We start from the raw sequence: 17183 nt of genomic DNA on the forward strand, positions 1-17183 counted from the left end.
CTCATTGATGTCCCCAGTCCACCTGGTTGTGCTGCTGCTCCAGTTACAACTGTTCTGTCTGCGGCTATAGAACCCTGACCTGTTCACCGGACATGCTACCTTGTCCCAGACCTGCTGTTTTCAACTCTCTAGAGACAGCAGGTGCAGTAGAGATACTCTGAATGATCGGCTGTGAAAAGCCAACAGACATTTACTCCTGAAGGTGCTGACATCTACAACCACTGTGATTATTATTATCTGACCCTGCTGGTTACCTTTGAACATTTGAACATCTTGGCCATGTTCTGTTATAATCTCCACCCGGCACAGCCAGAAGAGGACTGGCCACCCCTCATAGCCTGGTTCCTCTCTAGGTTTCTTCCTAGGTTCTGTTTTTTCTAGGGAGTTTTTCCTAGCCACCGTGCTTCTACACCTGCAATGCTTGTAGTTTGGGGTTTTAGGCTGGGTTTCTGTACAGTACTTTGTGACATCAGCTGATGTAAGAAGGGCTTTATAAATACATTTGATTGATTGATTGATCACTTAAATAACCGAACTGACCTCAAAAACACTAATCACTCAGCACTAATAACTAAACACATGCCAGGCTGGGAGTAGCACAGGGTCAAGGGCACATTAGTAGGTGGCACCTGAGATATTGATGCCAACTACCCTGGCATACTTTGGGTAGCTAAAGTTGCTGTGTCCCATTCAGTTGTAAAGTAATCATCTGCCATAGCCTGTGTCTGCATATCACTACTCAGTCATGGTATACCATTTTAAGAACCATGGGGAAAAAATGGCAGCTGGGTTGATAATATATCAGGCATATACAGTATATTGACAGGTTTGACACGCACACAAACTCGGACTACTGACAAGAGCTCTGCTTACATTGTGTCCTTTAAACAAATTTAGCTCTTAACCTTTCAGAGCCAACTATGCACTGTAGGTCGACCAAGTATATGCAACTCAATCCCACATCTCGTGACATTTCTGCGCACGCACCCCCATCATTACGCAAAAACATACGTCAACAGTTTTAGGGTGTGACGGTGAGCTCATTGGACCAATGAAAACTCTTACTAATTAACTATTGTCCAATCATAGTGCTAGTTACAGAAGGCGCGTCCCCGAGAGAGGCTGGCAATTCTGGTGACGTAGCTTTCAACGCCTTGCAGCTGAGTAGCAGAGAAGAGATCATCGCAGTGATTATGACGAGAGGGAGCCGGGGACTGAGGAAAGCGGTAGAATGTATAAAACAATTGCCGGTTACAGCCAGCCGAGAAACTCCTACAAGGAATGGCTTGAGGTAACTGTTGTTCAAGTTTAATGTACAATTGTAAAACATGAACGTTTAAGCTTGCATTAGCATAGCTACACTTAGCTAGTAGTTTTCTCGATGGGTGCTAGCTACTATAACTTGTTTGATTTTTCTCAGTTGCTTTGTCAATCCGCCGGTAAAACCTTTTTCTGTCTAGTTAGCTAACTTTAGCAGACTGCTAACCTGTTGACGACCTAAGTTATCAGACTGTCGCTAAAAGTACATGTTTAGTTTGCTAACTGTTTTTGCAGCTAGGTAGGCCTGTTGGATTGCTCAACAAGCTAACGACAACTAGCTAGGCTAGCTAACTAAAATGGTAACGACTCAATCATGTCTTTTCCCCACCTGAATGTGACCGACAGGTGTTCGTTCTTGAAGGCAGTGGAGGTTTACTACAGTTTGTACAAGTTGTAATGACTGTTATGGAATGTTGGCTTTTGAAAGGGTAGTTGGCTACTGTAGTGTGTTACTACCTCAGTTGTATCAGTCAATGGCTGTCTGGCTGAAATAGTTAACATGCCAAAGACATCTGTCAAGGCATTCATCCAGTTAGCAAACTGTAACTAAGTGACTGACGTTATTAGTGAAGTCTGGACAGCTTTTTCCATGTCTCCAACTACCTGTGTTACGCAATCAGTCTTTGCACATTTATCTGGGTCTTAAAGGGCCACAGGGTTTCTTTGTTTGCCTGGCTCTCACTAGCTGGCCAAACTCAGATCTATGGTGAAGGACGTTTCTGATGAACTCCATCAACTGAGTTGTGGAATTCAGCTCAAACTACATTGATTCGTCCAAGGTCAATACTTGAAAATTATTAAACTTCTCGTACCTATGTTTGTCCTCTGTAGTTTGCCAAATCTGTATTTAAACAAACCCCCCAAAAAGTATGTATATCAAATACAACCCCCCCAAAATGTTTTGGGTGTAGTTACCCTATAATTCAATTGGATGCCTAGCAAGATGCTTGTTTGGCTTGCTCTGTTTTTGTATCATAGGGCAGGCTTCAATGTACAGTGTAGGCTACATGTGATAGCAGAGTTTTTAAAACATGCCCCGTGATTGATACAAATCATGATATCATTCTGCCAGGTAGGCCTACTTTGCAGTCAAGCTTTAATTGGGAAGGTTTTTTGGGGGAAAGTTTTTAGAAATTCTTTAGATTGGTGCATGATGACCAAGGGTGAAAGTCAGTGGTGTGTTGTCATGGATGCCAAGGGAAGCTGAGAAATTTACCAAGGAAAAAATGCTATATGTATATTTTTTTGTTTCTGTTTCATATGTTCAGCAACTTGAGGGAAATGTATCTCACTTGAGAAAGCATCTGCACAAATGAAACAGCGCCCCTCTGATTCAGTATGTGTAGGGTATCTATCTGATGCCGTCTGGTCAAAAAGAGTGACATTGTTGATGCCCGTAGCATTGAATGCAAAGGAAGCCAGCGAGCATCTGGCCTCCGTTGATAAACATGAAAGAGAGATCTGCACACTGCTCTTGCTAGTATCACTGTTCTTTAAGCTTTATGTATCAGCTTCCAGGCTTAAAGGCCTCGAGGCCGACATGTAAGGCTTTATAAAGAACAGTTATTTTTTTTATTTCACCTTTATTTAACCAGGTAGGCTAGTTGAGAACAAGTTCTCATTTGCAACTGCGACCTGGCCAAGATAAAGCATAGCAGTGTGAACAGACAACAACACAGAGTTACACATGGAGTAAACAATAAACAAGTCAATAACATAGTAGGGGGAAAAAAGAGAATCTATATACAATGTGTGCAAAAGGCATGAGGAGGTAGGCAATAAATAGGCCATAGGAGCGAATAATTACAATTTAGCAGATTTAACACTGGGGTGATAAATCAACAGATGATCATGTGCAAGTAGAGATACTGGTGTGCAAAAGAGCAGAAAAGTAAATAAATAAAAACAGTATGGGGATGAGGTAGGTAAATTGGGTGGGCTATATACCGATGGACTACGTACAGCTGCAGCGATCGGTTAGCTGCTCAGATAGCAGATGTTGTTTAAAGTTGTTGAGGGAGATAAAAGTCTCCAACTTCAGAGATTTTTGCAATTCGTTCCAGTCGCAGGCAGCAGAGAACTGGAAGGAAAGGCGGCCAAATGAGGTTTTGGCTTTAGGGATGATCAGTGAGATACACCTGCTGGAGCGCGTGCTACGGGTGGGTGTTGCCATCGTGACCAGTGAACTGAGATAAGGCGGCGCTTTACCTAGCATAGCCTTGTAGATGACCTGGAGCCAGTGGGTCTGACGACGAACATGTAGCGAGGGCCAGCCGACTAGAGCATACAGGTCGCAGTGGTGGGTGGTATATGTGGCTTTAGTAACAAAACGGATGGCACTATGATAAACTGCATCCAGTTTGCTGAGTAGAGTATTGGAAGCTATTTTGTAGATGACATCGCCGAAGTCGAGGATCGGTAGGATAGTCAGTTTTACTAGGGTAAGTTTGGCGGCGTGAGTGAAGGAGGCTTTGTTGCGAAATAGAAAGCCGACTCTAGATTTGATTTTGGATTGGAGATGTTTGATATGAGTCTGGAAGGAGAGTTTGCAGTCTAGCCAGACACCTAGGTACTTATAGATATCCACATATTCTAGGTCGGAACCATCCAGGGTGGAGATGCTAGTCGGGCGTGCGGATGCAGGCAGCGACCGGTTGAAAAGCATGCATTTGGTTTTACTAGCGTTTAAGAGCAGTTGGAGGCCACAGGAGTGTTGTATGGCATTGAAGCTCGTTTGGAGGTTAGATAGCACAGTGTCCAAGGAAGGGCCAGAAGTATACAGAATGGTGTCGTCTGCGTAGAGGTGGATCAGGGAATCGCCCGCAGCAAGAGCAACATCATTGATATATACAGAGAAAAGAGTCGGCCCGAGAATTGAACCCTGTGGTAACCCCATAGACTGCCAGAGGACCGGACAACATGCCCTCCGATTTGACACACTGAACTCTGTCTGCAAAGTAGATGGTGAACCAGGCAAGGCAGTCATTAGAAAAACCGAGGCTACTGAGTCTGCCGATAAGAATATGGTGATTGACAGAGTCGAAAGCCTTGGCCAGGTCGATGAAGACGTCTGCACAGTATTGTCTTTTATTGATGGCGGTTATGATATCGTTTAGTACCTTGAGCGTGGCTGAGGTGCACCCGTGACCGGCTCGGAAACCGGATTGCACAGCGGAGAAGGTACGGTGGGATTCGAGATGGTCAGTGATCTGTTTGTTGACTTGGCTTTCGAAGACCTTAGATAGGCAGGGCAGGATGGATATAGGTCTGTAACAGTTTGGGTCCCGGGTGTCTCCCCCTTTGAAGAGGGGGATGACCGCGGCGGCTTTCCAATCCTTGGGGATCTCAGATGATACGAAGGAGAGGTTGAACAGGCTGGTAATGGCGGCGGACAGTTTCAGAAATAGAGGGTCCAGATTGTCAAGCCCAGCTGATTTGTATGGGTCCAGGTTTTGCAGCTCTTTCAGAACATCTGCTATCTGGATTTGGGTAAAGGAGAAGCTGGGGAGGCTTGGGCAAGTAGCAGCGGGGGGGGCGGAGCTGTTGGCCAAGGTTGGAGTAGCCAGGAGGAAGGCATGGCCAGCCATTGAGAAATGCTTGTTGAAGTCTTCGATTATCACGGATTTATCGGTGGTGACCGTGTTACCTAGCCTCAGTGCAGTGGGCAGCTGGGAGGAGGTGCTCTTGTTCTTCATGGACTTTAGTGTCCCAGAACTTTTTGGAGTTAGAGCTACAGGATGCAAATTTCTGCTTGAAAAAGCTGGCCTTTGCTTTCCTGACTGACTGCGTGTATTGGTTCCTGACTTCCCTGAACAGTTGGATATCGCGGGGACTATTCGATGCTGTTGCAGTTCGCCACAGGATGTTTTTGTGCTGGTCGAGGGCATTCAGGTCTAGAGTGAACCAAGGGCTATATCGGTTCTTAGTTCTGCATTTTTTGAACGGAGCATGCTTGTCTAAGATGGTGAGGAAGTTACTTTTAAAGAATGACCAGGCATCCTCAACTGACAGGATGAGGTCAATATCCTTCCAGGATACCCGGGCCAGGTCGATTAGAAAGGCCTGCTCGCAGAAGTGTTTTAGGGAGCGTTTGACAGTGATGAGGGGTGGTCGTTTGACCGCGGACCCGTAGCGGATACAGGCAATGAGGCAGTGATCGCTGAGATCCTGATTGAAGACAGCAGAGGTGTATTTGGAGGGCAAGTTGGTCAGGATAATGTCTATTAGGGTGCCCATGTTTACGGATTTAGGGTTGTACCTGGTGGGTTCCTTGATGATTTGTGTGAGATTGAGGGCATCTAGCTTAGATTGTAGGACTGCCGGGGTGTTAAGCATATCCCAGTTTAGGTCACCTAACAGAACAAACTCTGAAGCTAGATGGGGGGCGATCAATTCACAGATGGTGTCCAGGGCACAGCTGGGAGCTGAGGGGGGTCGGTAGCAGACGGCAACAGTGAGAGACTTATTTCTGGAGAGATTAATTTTTTTAATTAGAAGTTCCAACATACTAGCGAGCGCTGCATGCAGTTCTCTTTTCTCATGTTATTAAATTGTTACCATAGCTCAAATGTGTGAGTGCCTTTTTGAAGTTTGCCTCCAGTGATAAATTAAATGATAGCCAATCAGCACTGAGCTAAACTGAATGAGCTCAGCTGTGAGTGGTCCTGGCGCACCAAAGTGTCAACGGAAGCCAGTTTGGATTTGGCTTCAGACCAATCACATCAGAAGCAAAACGTCATTGACAAAAGTTGAATTGTTTCATGTTGTAGCTAAAATCGCCCCTTTCCTAAATTAGCCATGGATGGGGATTTGGACTTATGGTTTTACTTAATTCTCTGGCCAATGATTAATAGTGAGTATAATCCAACCATAAATTCATACATTGTGCACCTGGCCTGAGAGGATGGAAGTTCAACATGTAGCTAGATGTAGTATGCTAATGTTAACTAGCTGGGTTGGCGCATGTTGCCCATGAAAGGAAGTTAGGCTAGCGAGCAAGCATTTTAGCCAGGTAGCCAAGAACAACAAACTAAAAGTGTTTACTGTATGAACGTCAGACTGTTTAGGCAACATGAAAGAGGATGGCATCAGCATTTCTCGACAAGTAGGGTGGGTCAATGTGTTTCTTCTACGTTCGCGCGCACACAATCACTACCATGGACAGGAACATAATATTTGGCTTGCATTGATTGGACTAAATCGTTTTTGCTATCTTTTAGTTGTCACTGTATTAGACTAAGCATAGGTGATTTAGATGTTTAAATGGTGCGGGAATAGTGGAGGCAGCTCCTGTTTTCTTTGCTACTTGCGGTAACTCTGGTTCTAAATCAATAGTTTAGTAGTCCGAAATGTCGGAAACATTACCTTGCTTGACAATGCTATAGATCATGTGACTGTTTGTTACATCACTGGACAGATGTTGCTCTTATTTTACCACATTTGTTGTTTCATAAAAAAAAAAAATCTTGGCCTATAGATCTCTATCACGGTGCATTCGGAAAGTATTCAGACCCCTTGACTTTTCCTACATTTACAGCTTTATTCTAAAACGAAAAAAAAAAAGAAGTTTACTCATCAATCTACACACACTACCCCATAATGACAAAGCCAATCCACTTATTCTACCTCATTTGCACATGCTGTATATAGATTCTTCTACTCTATTATTGATTGTATGTTTATTTATTCCATGTGTAACTCTGTGTTGTATGTGTCGAACTGCTTTGCTTTATCTTCGCCAGGTCGCAATTGCAATTGAGAACTTGTTCTCAACTAGCCTACCTGGTTAAATAAAGGTGAAATAAAATAAAGCAAAAAAAGTTTTTTATAAATTTTTGCAACTTAACTAAAATGATCACATTTACGTAAGTATTCAGACCCTTTACTCAGTTCTTCGTTGAAGCACCTTTGGCAGCGATTACAGCCTCAAATCTTCTTGGGTATGACGCTACAAGCTTGGCACACCTGTATTTGGGGAGTTTCTCCCATTCCTCTGCAGATCCTCTCAAGCTCTGTCAGGTTGGATGGAGAGTGTTGCTGCACGGCTATTTTCAGGTCTCTCCAGAGATGTTCGATAGGGTTCAAGTCCGGGCTCTGGCTGGGCCACTCAAGGACATTGAGACTTTACCCGAAGCCACTCCTGCGTTGTCTTGGCTGTGTGCTTAGCGTTGTTGTCCTGTTGGAAGGTGAACCTTCGCCCCAGTCTGTGGTCCTGAGTGCTCTGGAGCAGGTTTTCATCAAGGATCTCTCTGTACTTTGCTCCATTCATCTTTCCCTCGATCCTGACTAGTCTCCCAGTCCTTGCCGCTGGAAAAACATCCCCCACCGCATGATGCTGCTACCACCATGCTTCAGCGTAGGGATGGTGCCAGGTTTCCTCCAGATATGGCGCATGGCATTCAGGCCAAGTAATTCAATCTTGGTTTCATCAGACCAGAGAATCTTGTTTCTCGTGGTTAGAGTCCTTTAGGTGCCTTTCGGGAAACTCCAAGCGGGCTGTCATGTCCTTTTACTGAGGCGTGGCTTCCATCTGGCCACTCTACCATAAAGGCCTGATTGGTGGAGTGCTGCAAAGATGGTTGTCCTTCTGGAAGGTTCTCCCATCTCCACAGAGGAACTCTGGAGCGCTGTCAGTGACCATCAGGTTCTTGGTCACTTCTCTGACCAAGGCCCTTCTCCCCCGATTTGTTCCATTTGGCTTAGCGGCCAGCTCTAGGAAGTGTCTTGGTGGTTCTAAACTTCTTCCATTTAAGAATGATGTAGGCCACTATGTTCTTGGGGACCTTCAATTCTGCAGACTTTTTTTGTACCCTTCCCCAGATCTGTGCCTCGACACAATCCTGTCTCGTAGCTCTACGGACAATTCCTTCGACCTCATGGCTTGGTTTTTGCTCTGACATGCACTGTCAACTGTGGGACCTTTATATAGACAGGTGGGTCCCATTCCAAATCATGTCCAATCAATTGAATTTACCACAGGTGGACTCCAATCAAGTTGTAGAAACATGTCAAGGATGATCAATGGAAACAGGATGCACCTGAGCTCAATTTCGAGTCTGATAGCAAAGGGTTTGAATACGTATGTAAATAAGGTATTTCTTACAAATATATATATATAATACATTTGCAAAAATGTCTAAATCTGTTTTTGCTTTGTCATGGGATATTGTGTGTAGATTGAGGAAACATTTTAATTGAACCACTTTTAGAATAAGGCTGTAACGTAACAATTTGGAAGAAGTGAAGGGGTCTGAATACTTTCCGAATGCGCTGTAGCTAACTATATGGTGGTATTCAATCTGAGGTTTGTCAATAAATGCAAACGGATACTTAGCTAGGTAGCTAACTAGCCAACATTATTTAGGTAACGTTAGCTTGCTTGTACAAAGTCCAGCAGCTAGTCTCTGTAGCTAGTTAACACCAGTCTGCTGAAAGCCTAGCTAGCTAACAAACAGACCACGGTAGCTTGGCCAAAAAATGTGGTTGTTTTGATTAGCGAGGTAGCTTGCTAGCTAACAAAACGTTATACCAGTTAGATCAGAGCTAACCTTGGTTAGATAGCAAACCAACAAGCAAGGAAAGCTAGCTAGCTGTATTTAGCCAAGTAAGGTTTTTCACAAGGCTGAAGTCATGTGTAAACTGCTGATCTAGATACTTGTGTGTAATCTGAGCACGAACAAATATGTACAAATAAACTAGCGAATGTCCTTGGCTGCTATAATAGCTAGCTAAAAGTTAATTGGCTAAGTAACCTTAGCTAACATTACAGTCTTATGTTGGCTAACGTGTATTGCCAGTTCATGCACCACAATAGCTCATACTTTCTTTCCCAAAGTTTGATGGTTATAAACTTTAACTGCCACGCTACTCACATTAATTTGCATTGCACAGACCAAGCTACAATAAAATGAGGTAGCCAGATTTGAGACAGGACGAAACTGCACTTAGTTATGCTACTTTCCCTTGAAGAACAACCAAGACCACACAAACCATGTGTGCAAATGCACATGTATACAGAACCTCAGTTGTGCATGCTGGCTAGCATCAACTTACCAGACTCGACTGACAGCATTGCTGTTTCAAACGTGTAGAATGAATTTCAGCTCTGCCATAAATTGTCTTGTCATTCTTATCCAAATTTGTGCTGACTGATTAAGTGTGTCAAGTTACTTTTGTGTCTCCACGGAAAATCTGAAGTCGCCCTGCACAAGTAAAAAGTAGTTGGGGCTGCACGAGGGTGAAGCATCAATCACTGCATGCGCAACATGCTGTATCGCAGCCTGGTCTCATAGGTCTAGTCGAACATAGTCAATTTACATCTGTGATATTTAAATGTGTTTGGTATGATTTACATAAGACCGATGGTTACTTAAGGCAAAAAAAGAGGGTGGTTGTTTGGGGTGGAAGGATGGGTGTATAACACATGTCTAGCAATCTGAAGGTTGAGTGTTCTAATCTCATCATGGACTACTTTCACATGTTTAGGAAATTACGAACTTTGCAACTACGTGCTACTTTGCAACACTTAGCATGTTAGCTAACCCGAACCCTAACCTCTACCCTTTAGCATAACTCTTAACACTAACCTTAACTGTAACCCCTAGCCTAGTTAACTTTAGCAACAAAACATTTTTTGAATTCCTAACATATCATACATATTGGAAATGTATTATTATGCATAATTATTGAAGAACCCTGGTAATGACAGTATCAATCTTCTTTTGATTCCTCTTGATAAGGTTACTCTGTTAGAAGCATTCGAATTAGCAATCCATGCATTACTTTGGATGCATGTGCCCATAAATTATTTTCACACCGTAACATAGAGAGATACGAAATGTTACAGTGCCCTTCCAAGCTCTCCATACAAAGTGTCCAATATCCAGGCATTTTACAGGATCAAGTTCAATATGTATTTCATTTTCTTAGTATGTGATATAATGCCAAACAGCAGTGTCAGAAATGTAGTTTTGTCACAATTACATTTTTTGTACTTTAATACCCCTTTTTCTCCCCAATTTCGTGATATCCAATTGGTAGTTAGTCTTTTCCCATTGCTGCAACTCCCGTACGGGCTCGGGAAAGGCGAAGGTCGAGAGCCATGCGTCCTCCGAAACAACCCCGCCAAGCTGCACTGCTTCTTGACACACTGTTCGCTTAACCCGGAAGCCAGCCACACCAATGTGTCAGAGGAAACACCGTACAACTGGTAACCAAAGTCAGCATGCATGCGCCGGCCCGCCACAAGGAGTCACTAGAGCGTGATGGGAGAAGGACGTCCCGGACGACGCTGGGCCAATTGTGCACTGCCTCATGGGTTTCCCGGTCGTGACCGGCTGCGACACAGCCTGGGATCAAACATGGGATCAAACACGGGTCTGTAGTGACGTCTCTAGCAGTGCCTTAGACCGCTGTGCCAGTCTGGAGGCCTGTCACACACAATTTTTGCCTTTTTGCCAAATCTATAAAGACTTCAATCATGAGAAAGGGTTTAAACAACATTAGGTTTTGATTCAACTCGTGAATTATATTGAATGTATCAATGTTCCCCAGTTATGTCTTAATGTATTAATGTGGGAAAAAAGGCTAATTATGAATGACTTTGTAACAGCTCCAAACAGAAAATGCTCACTGGTACCCTAGTTTATAGAAAGATCCATGTGTATTGGTGTCTCTGCATATTGCCTTTTTTGTTGGAATTAAACCACTGTTTGAATAGTCCTAATTGTGCGTTGATAGGTTCGCTGTTGCACACCAGCTCTGACAGAGATTCCCTCGGGCAATGATGTTTCAACCACATTAGTATGGAGTGAGCAAGCAGGCTATGTGTGTCATTGGGGCAGTTGCAGGTGTACTCACCAACCATAATTCGTTATTCTCACTCACTGCTCACTGACCCAGAACTGAATGTGACAGACCTGGAGGACCCGGTCTGTTTTTCTGTTTCAAGCCTCTGTAGCCTTTCATTAGGCTAGTCACATAGCATGCTTTCTAATGTCAGCAATGTTGTATTGGAAAAGTCCAAGGGCAAAGGATAGGTACTTGATGTTGTAATGAACAGAGTTTTCTAATTAAACAATGTGATGAAGCGCAAGACATGCTGCCAATTTCCCTTGTCATAGCTACCCCATTGGAATGCCAGTTGTTGGAACTGCATGTGTAGGCTGCAGCTTCCCAGGCCAGAAGATTGTGTTCTAGTTTAACAGTGCAGAATTCCTCATGTATTGCCATGCAATGTAGTGGTTGACTTTGCATTAGTGTGTACTCAATATATATATATATGATTACTGTTCCATGTCGGTTGATCTGAAACACTGGAAGGTAGTTTGTTTTTGGAGAAGCGTAGAGCTCGCTCTGATATTTACTGTTTGGTGTATACGTCAGCAGTGTCAACATGAGCTCTGAGACCTTTTGAGGTTCTGATGAACCATTGGCCACTTACATTATCAGCCACTTGCGTCGTACATTGATCTTGGCATTGATTCAGCTTTGATCTAACTTTTGAAAGAGCACCCTGCAGGCTGCGACACCCAGCAGCAGTAAAGGGAGCAGCGCAGCGTAAAGTAGGGAATCCTGTACATGCGCAGAAGGTTCGGTTGTTCAGCTATCGGGAAGGGCGTCCAGAGAATTTGGCCACTCTGTAACTGGCAAATTTCAATGTACAAATGAATGTGACACAGATGTGACGATTTGTGTGTGTGGTGAATAATAGGCCCTTGTGCTTTGCTCTCACACTTCTCGCTCCTTGTTTTGGAACAGATATCTCTCCTCATGTGGGATCCTAATGACGAGGATGCCGCCCCTTCTGGGGACCATGCCCAGGCCCAGAGTCATCGTGGCCCCCACCCGCTCCTTCTTCAACCTGGCTGACACCTTCAACAAGAGGAAGGAGTACTCTGAGAGACGCATCATGGGGTCAGTCACCGTGCCTCATTTGAAATCCAACCGGCCTGGGTTCAAATACTATTTTGAAGTCTTTCAAATCATTTGAACATCTGCTCTAGCCTGACTGGAGTGCCAGGTGCTCATGGTTTGCACTTTTCTATTTGTTCCATTGCAACAGGCAAGTTTAATGAAGCACAAAGTATTTTAAATGATTTCAAATAGTATTTGAATCCTCCTAGAAATATATAAATACTCTGGTTTCTCTATGTACGTCTGACCTGCTCCTGCCAATGACGCTGTTGTGTATCCAGTGAAGGTCATAATCACTAGGAAATTGTAACTTATTAATAGCGACACTGTGTCCCGGATTTGTTGCCAGGCTGTTATGTAATGCAGGGACAGCAGTGGTTGCAATGGTCTGACTCGCTGAGTTAGTCACCGGGCCAGTTAAGAAATGGGGACAGAGACTGTTGGGTTATATGGGACTCTTTCACCCTCGTCAACCTCGCCTTCTCCTTAACAATCTGTCTGTTGACTGGTCACAGCTTGAGGAATAATCAGCAGGTGACTTGTGTGTTAATAAGTATTTCCAGTCACTAACTGAGACGGGTATTCAAATTCCAGTTTTAATCAGAGGTGAATCTCAAACGTCCTTGAGGAGGAACCTCCGCTCTTCTCCTCTGTGCCTCGAGAAGGAGATATGGAGGAAATACTTATGAGATTCACCCATGAAATGAGATGTTGACCCTGGCCGCCTCTCTCTCAGGTACTCTATGTTGGAGATGTATGAAGTGGTAGCTGGGGTGGAGAACTACCTTCACTTTGTTCCCTGGTGTAAGAAGTCTGACGTGGTGTTCCGGCGTTCGGGGTTCTGCAAGGCCAAGCTGACCGTTGGCTTTCCCCCCGTAGTGGAGAACTACACCTCGCTGGTCACCACAGTGCGCCCCCACCTGGTCAAGGTAAGGCACTGTAGTAGCCGCTGCTATCTCCCACCACTAGTGTATCTGCATTGAAGGTACCATAAGATGAGCAGCTGTGATATAGATGGATACTGGTTGTGCTGCAGCTTGTCTTTGTTGTGGTTGTGTATGTCACAACGTCTGGAGAAGTGTTTCAACATCTCCGGAACCACATAAATATTATTTAGCAGTCCTATGAGATTCTTGGTATGCCTGTAATAAAGACGACCTGGAACGCAGCCACTGTGGTTATATCATCAGCGTCACAGTCTGACTGGCTGTTTTGACCCCCAGGCTGCCTGTTCAGACGGTAAGCTCTTCAACCACCTGGAGACTGTGTGGCGCTTCAGCCCTGGCCTCCCTGGCTACCCTCGCACCTGCACCGTCGACTTCTCTGTAAGTACCGCAACACACTGTCAGTGTGTCCGTGTATGCTTCTGTCTGCGAATGAGGTAGCTAGCTTGCCATGTATCTCTCTAAGACAGACAGAAAATGTGCCAGTTTGTTTATGTGATGAGCTACCTATGCAAGAAAGGCATTTCACTCTACTTGTGCATGTGACATGAATAACTTTAAACTATATCTCTGGCACATTTTCAGTATTATCTCATCACTTTTTCACCTGAACTCTCTCTCCTCTCTCCAGATCTCCTTTGAGTTCCGCTCTCTTCTGCACTCCCAGCTGGCCACGGTGTTCTTTGACGAGGTGGTGAAGCAGAACGTGTCTGCGTTTGAGAGGCGGGCCGGGAAACTGTACGGAGCGCAGACCATGATCCCCCAAGAGCTCATGTTTCACGAGGTCCACCACACGTAGCGTGCCGCAACGGGGCTTCTCTTTACACACACATACACACGCGCACAGCCATGGCATGAAGAGAGGGGGGGGATGAGAGAAGAAGTTATGTGCCTGAACACTGCAGTGCCTTATCATAACCAATGATTTTATTCCCAACGGCCTGCAGCTGGATTCTGTCTTGAACATTATCCCCTCCCTACCCCAAATAATCCCCCTCTGTCCCCTACCCCCCTCTCAAACATACATCACTCCTCCTCCCCCTATGCCACCATTGTCCCCTCCTGGCACCCCTTCTCCCCAAAGAAACCATCAGCACCTCTGGCCAAGAGTAGGCACACCCCAGAGCTTTGTGCTGTCCCCATAGGGTGGGCCTAGGTCAGGACAGGGCTCATAATGCCCCTCTTACGATAACACTTCTGCTAAGGGTCAAATAAAAATCAGTTGATAGTACCTTACACACAGCATTTTACTATGGTAGGGAGCTCATGGTAAAGGGTGTGGGGTTCTCATGTCCTGATCAGGCCAAGAGGTTGTGAAGGCCCATCCAAGCCATCTGGATTAGGTTTGTTACAATAACATATCACACAACATACAGTAACCTAATGCTAGGTCATCATGTGGATAAGATGGTGTATCAAACGATCAGGGTGTACGTTTAGAATTTTTGAAAATGGAAAAGCTGGTTTGTCACTGTCCTTGTGAATGAAGGGTGGGGACAGTGAGCACTTGTTGTTTCCTAAAAGAATGTAACACTGCAGAGCAGGGGTGTATTCATTATGCCGATTCTGTTGCGAAATGTTTTGTGAACTGAACAAAACTGGGAAGGACCAACCTGAATTTGTTCAACCACTTCAAAACCATTCTGTTTTGCAACTGTTTGGGCTAATGATTACACCCCAGATGTATACACACTGCCATGCCTACCTACATACACTTGTTCCAAGAGGTGCTGTGTTACAACAATATCGCTGGGGGCATTTCTGCGGCCCGCCCATATTGCACCTTGCTCTCTAACCCCCATGGGAGCAATGTTTTATAGCAGATTTTAGTTTTTAAAGTCTGCAATATCGAAATGCATTTGATTTTAAATGCAGCACATATTTTGCCAGCAATATTTAAAAATGGGACCAGATGGGTTAGGCTGGGGACGGGGTCATCCCCTGTGTCCTAGTTGGCACCCTATTCCCTACGTTGTTCACTACTTTTGAACAGAACCCTGTGGGTCCTGGTCAAAAATAGTGCACTATATAATATTATATATATGGGGAATAGGGTGCAGTTTTGGATGCATGCAATCACAGTGAGGCATCTTAACACCCTAGAACTTTTTTCACCCAGTGTCCTTTTGACCTGGTCCTATTGGCATCTTTTATTGTATATCATTATGCATTGTACTCATATAAAGATATTTATTAAGATTCATGTGAGAACACATGTACATATTGTTTTAAGACCACAGATGAGAAGAGTGCACATTGAACTTGTTGGCATAACAGAACTGATTTGTTTCTGGAATTGGATTTTATAGTGCAAATGGAGGTGTTTCAATGTGTCAAATGGGTGAAGATGTTTCGACTGCATGGTTTATTAACTATTTTTATATTAAAAAATATATATATTCTAGCCAAGTCTGGGTGTTTTTTGTGTGTGTGTTTTGGAGTAATGGTCTCGCTCCACAGGATTAAATCGGATGCATTGTGGGTCAATTGTGATTGACGGCTGATTTACAAATACTGTGAAGTTATTAATTATGTAAGGTGATTTGTAGTTCAGTCAGTCTTGATTCACCTGCAATGTCAAACAAGCCCAATGTTAGTCAACATCTTGTTGGTTTTGTGAGGTAAAAATAGAATTGACTTTATGGGAGTTATGACTCCTGCTGGACAAAAACACAATATGAACCAATTGTCCTAAGCCAAGGGCAGAAATATTTTAACAAAATACCAGTTACTGGACTAAAGCCAAATGGCCCTTGTCTTGAGCTAAGCTACTATTACAATCCTAGTACATGTGTCAATTAGCCTTGCGGTTACAGCGTTGGGCCAGTGAACGAAAGGTTGCCGGTTCTAGCTGACTAAATCGGTCTGCCCTAGAGGGGGCCAGAGGGCTGACCCTCTAAAATGCTCTATCTGGTGTGACTTTAAAAAAAAATGATACACAGAACAATTAATTATACCAACAAGGAGACAGATATTTAACCAAATGTATAAATGCGAAGCATTGGCGTTTCCACTCACTACTAAATATGGGGGTGAGAGGAAGCCCAGTGGCCGGCAGTGGGAGAAAAATAGCGCGAGATGGATTTTGGATGACGTTCTAATTTTCTCATGGATGAAACATTTGATCTCGGTACAGTTTTCTTTTTCCAAAACTACAATCTGTTACGAACAGGGTGGACTGTGTTTTGAGGACTTTACCCTTTATCAAAGTTAAATTATATATATATATATATATATATATATAAAAAATGCGTTTAGGATTGCATGGGCGAATGGAGTTATTGTGCACTTCAGAGTAGGCGGTCCCTAACGGAAATATGCAAATACATGCTTGAACGCACCAATAGGCTGTCGCTAGCTCATGCTTAGCTCTGCCCACCTTGCTTGTCCTGCCCACTAGGATTCGTTTGCTCCCACTGAAAACAATAGGCTGTGGTATACCTTTGGTTACTTCTAAAAAAAACTCTTTGCTACATACACTACATGGAGTTAGTCCCCCCTTTGCCGCTAGAACAGCCTCCACTCTTCTGGGAAGACTTTCCACTAGATGTTAGAAAATTGCTGTGCGGGCTTCCATTCAGCCACGAGCATTAGTGAGGTTGGGCGATTAGGCCTGGCTTGTAGTTTGCATTCCAATTAATCCCAAAAGTGTTAGATACGGTTGAGGTCAGGGCTCTGTGCAGGCCAGTCAAGTTCTTCCACACAGATCTCAACAAACCTTTTCTGTACGGGGGATTATCATGCTGAAACAGGAAAGGGCCTTCCCTAAACTGTTGCCACAAAGTTGGAAGCACAGAATCATCTAGAATGTCATTGTATGCTGTAGTGTTAAGATTTCCCTTCACTGGAATGAAGGGGCCTAGCCCAAACCATAACAATTATTCCTCCACCAAACTTTAGTTGACACTATGCATTCGGGCAGGTAGCGTTCTGCCATGGAAACTCATTAAGAAGCTCCAGCCGAACAGTTACTGTGCTGGTGTTGCTTCCAGAGGCAGTTTGGAC

The 17183-nt window shown here is 44.1% G+C and overlaps 2 protein-coding genes across 2 annotated transcripts in view; one reads left to right on the top strand and one right to left on the bottom strand.

The window, feature by feature from the left end:
* Positions 1-9507, bottom strand: part of LOC139546703 (splicing factor 3B subunit 1-like) — a 33157-nt gene extending 23650 nt beyond the window's left edge. The window contains exon 1 of the mRNA XM_071355407.1: positions 9373-9507. Coding sequence (XP_071211508.1) covers positions 9373-9391 — 19 coding nt within the window. The 5' untranslated portion in view covers positions 9392-9507. The remainder of the gene's footprint in view (positions 1-9372) is intronic.
* Positions 1135-15582, top strand: LOC139546710 (coenzyme Q-binding protein COQ10 homolog B, mitochondrial-like). The gene is made up of 5 exons (XM_071355426.1): positions 1135-1291; positions 12079-12234; positions 12971-13163; positions 13458-13559; positions 13810-15582. Exons 1-5 carry the CDS (start codon positions 1194-1196, stop codon positions 13975-13977), a joined length of 717 nt encoding a protein of 238 aa, XP_071211527.1. The 5' UTR covers positions 1135-1193; the 3' UTR covers positions 13978-15582.
* The last annotated feature ends 1601 nt before the right edge of the window (positions 15583-17183 follow it).

Source organism: Salvelinus alpinus, chromosome 20, assembly GCF_045679555.1.
Source record: "Salvelinus alpinus chromosome 20, SLU_Salpinus.1, whole genome shotgun sequence".
In the NCBI taxonomy this organism is placed as follows: Eukaryota; Metazoa; Chordata; class Actinopteri; order Salmoniformes; family Salmonidae; genus Salvelinus; species Salvelinus alpinus.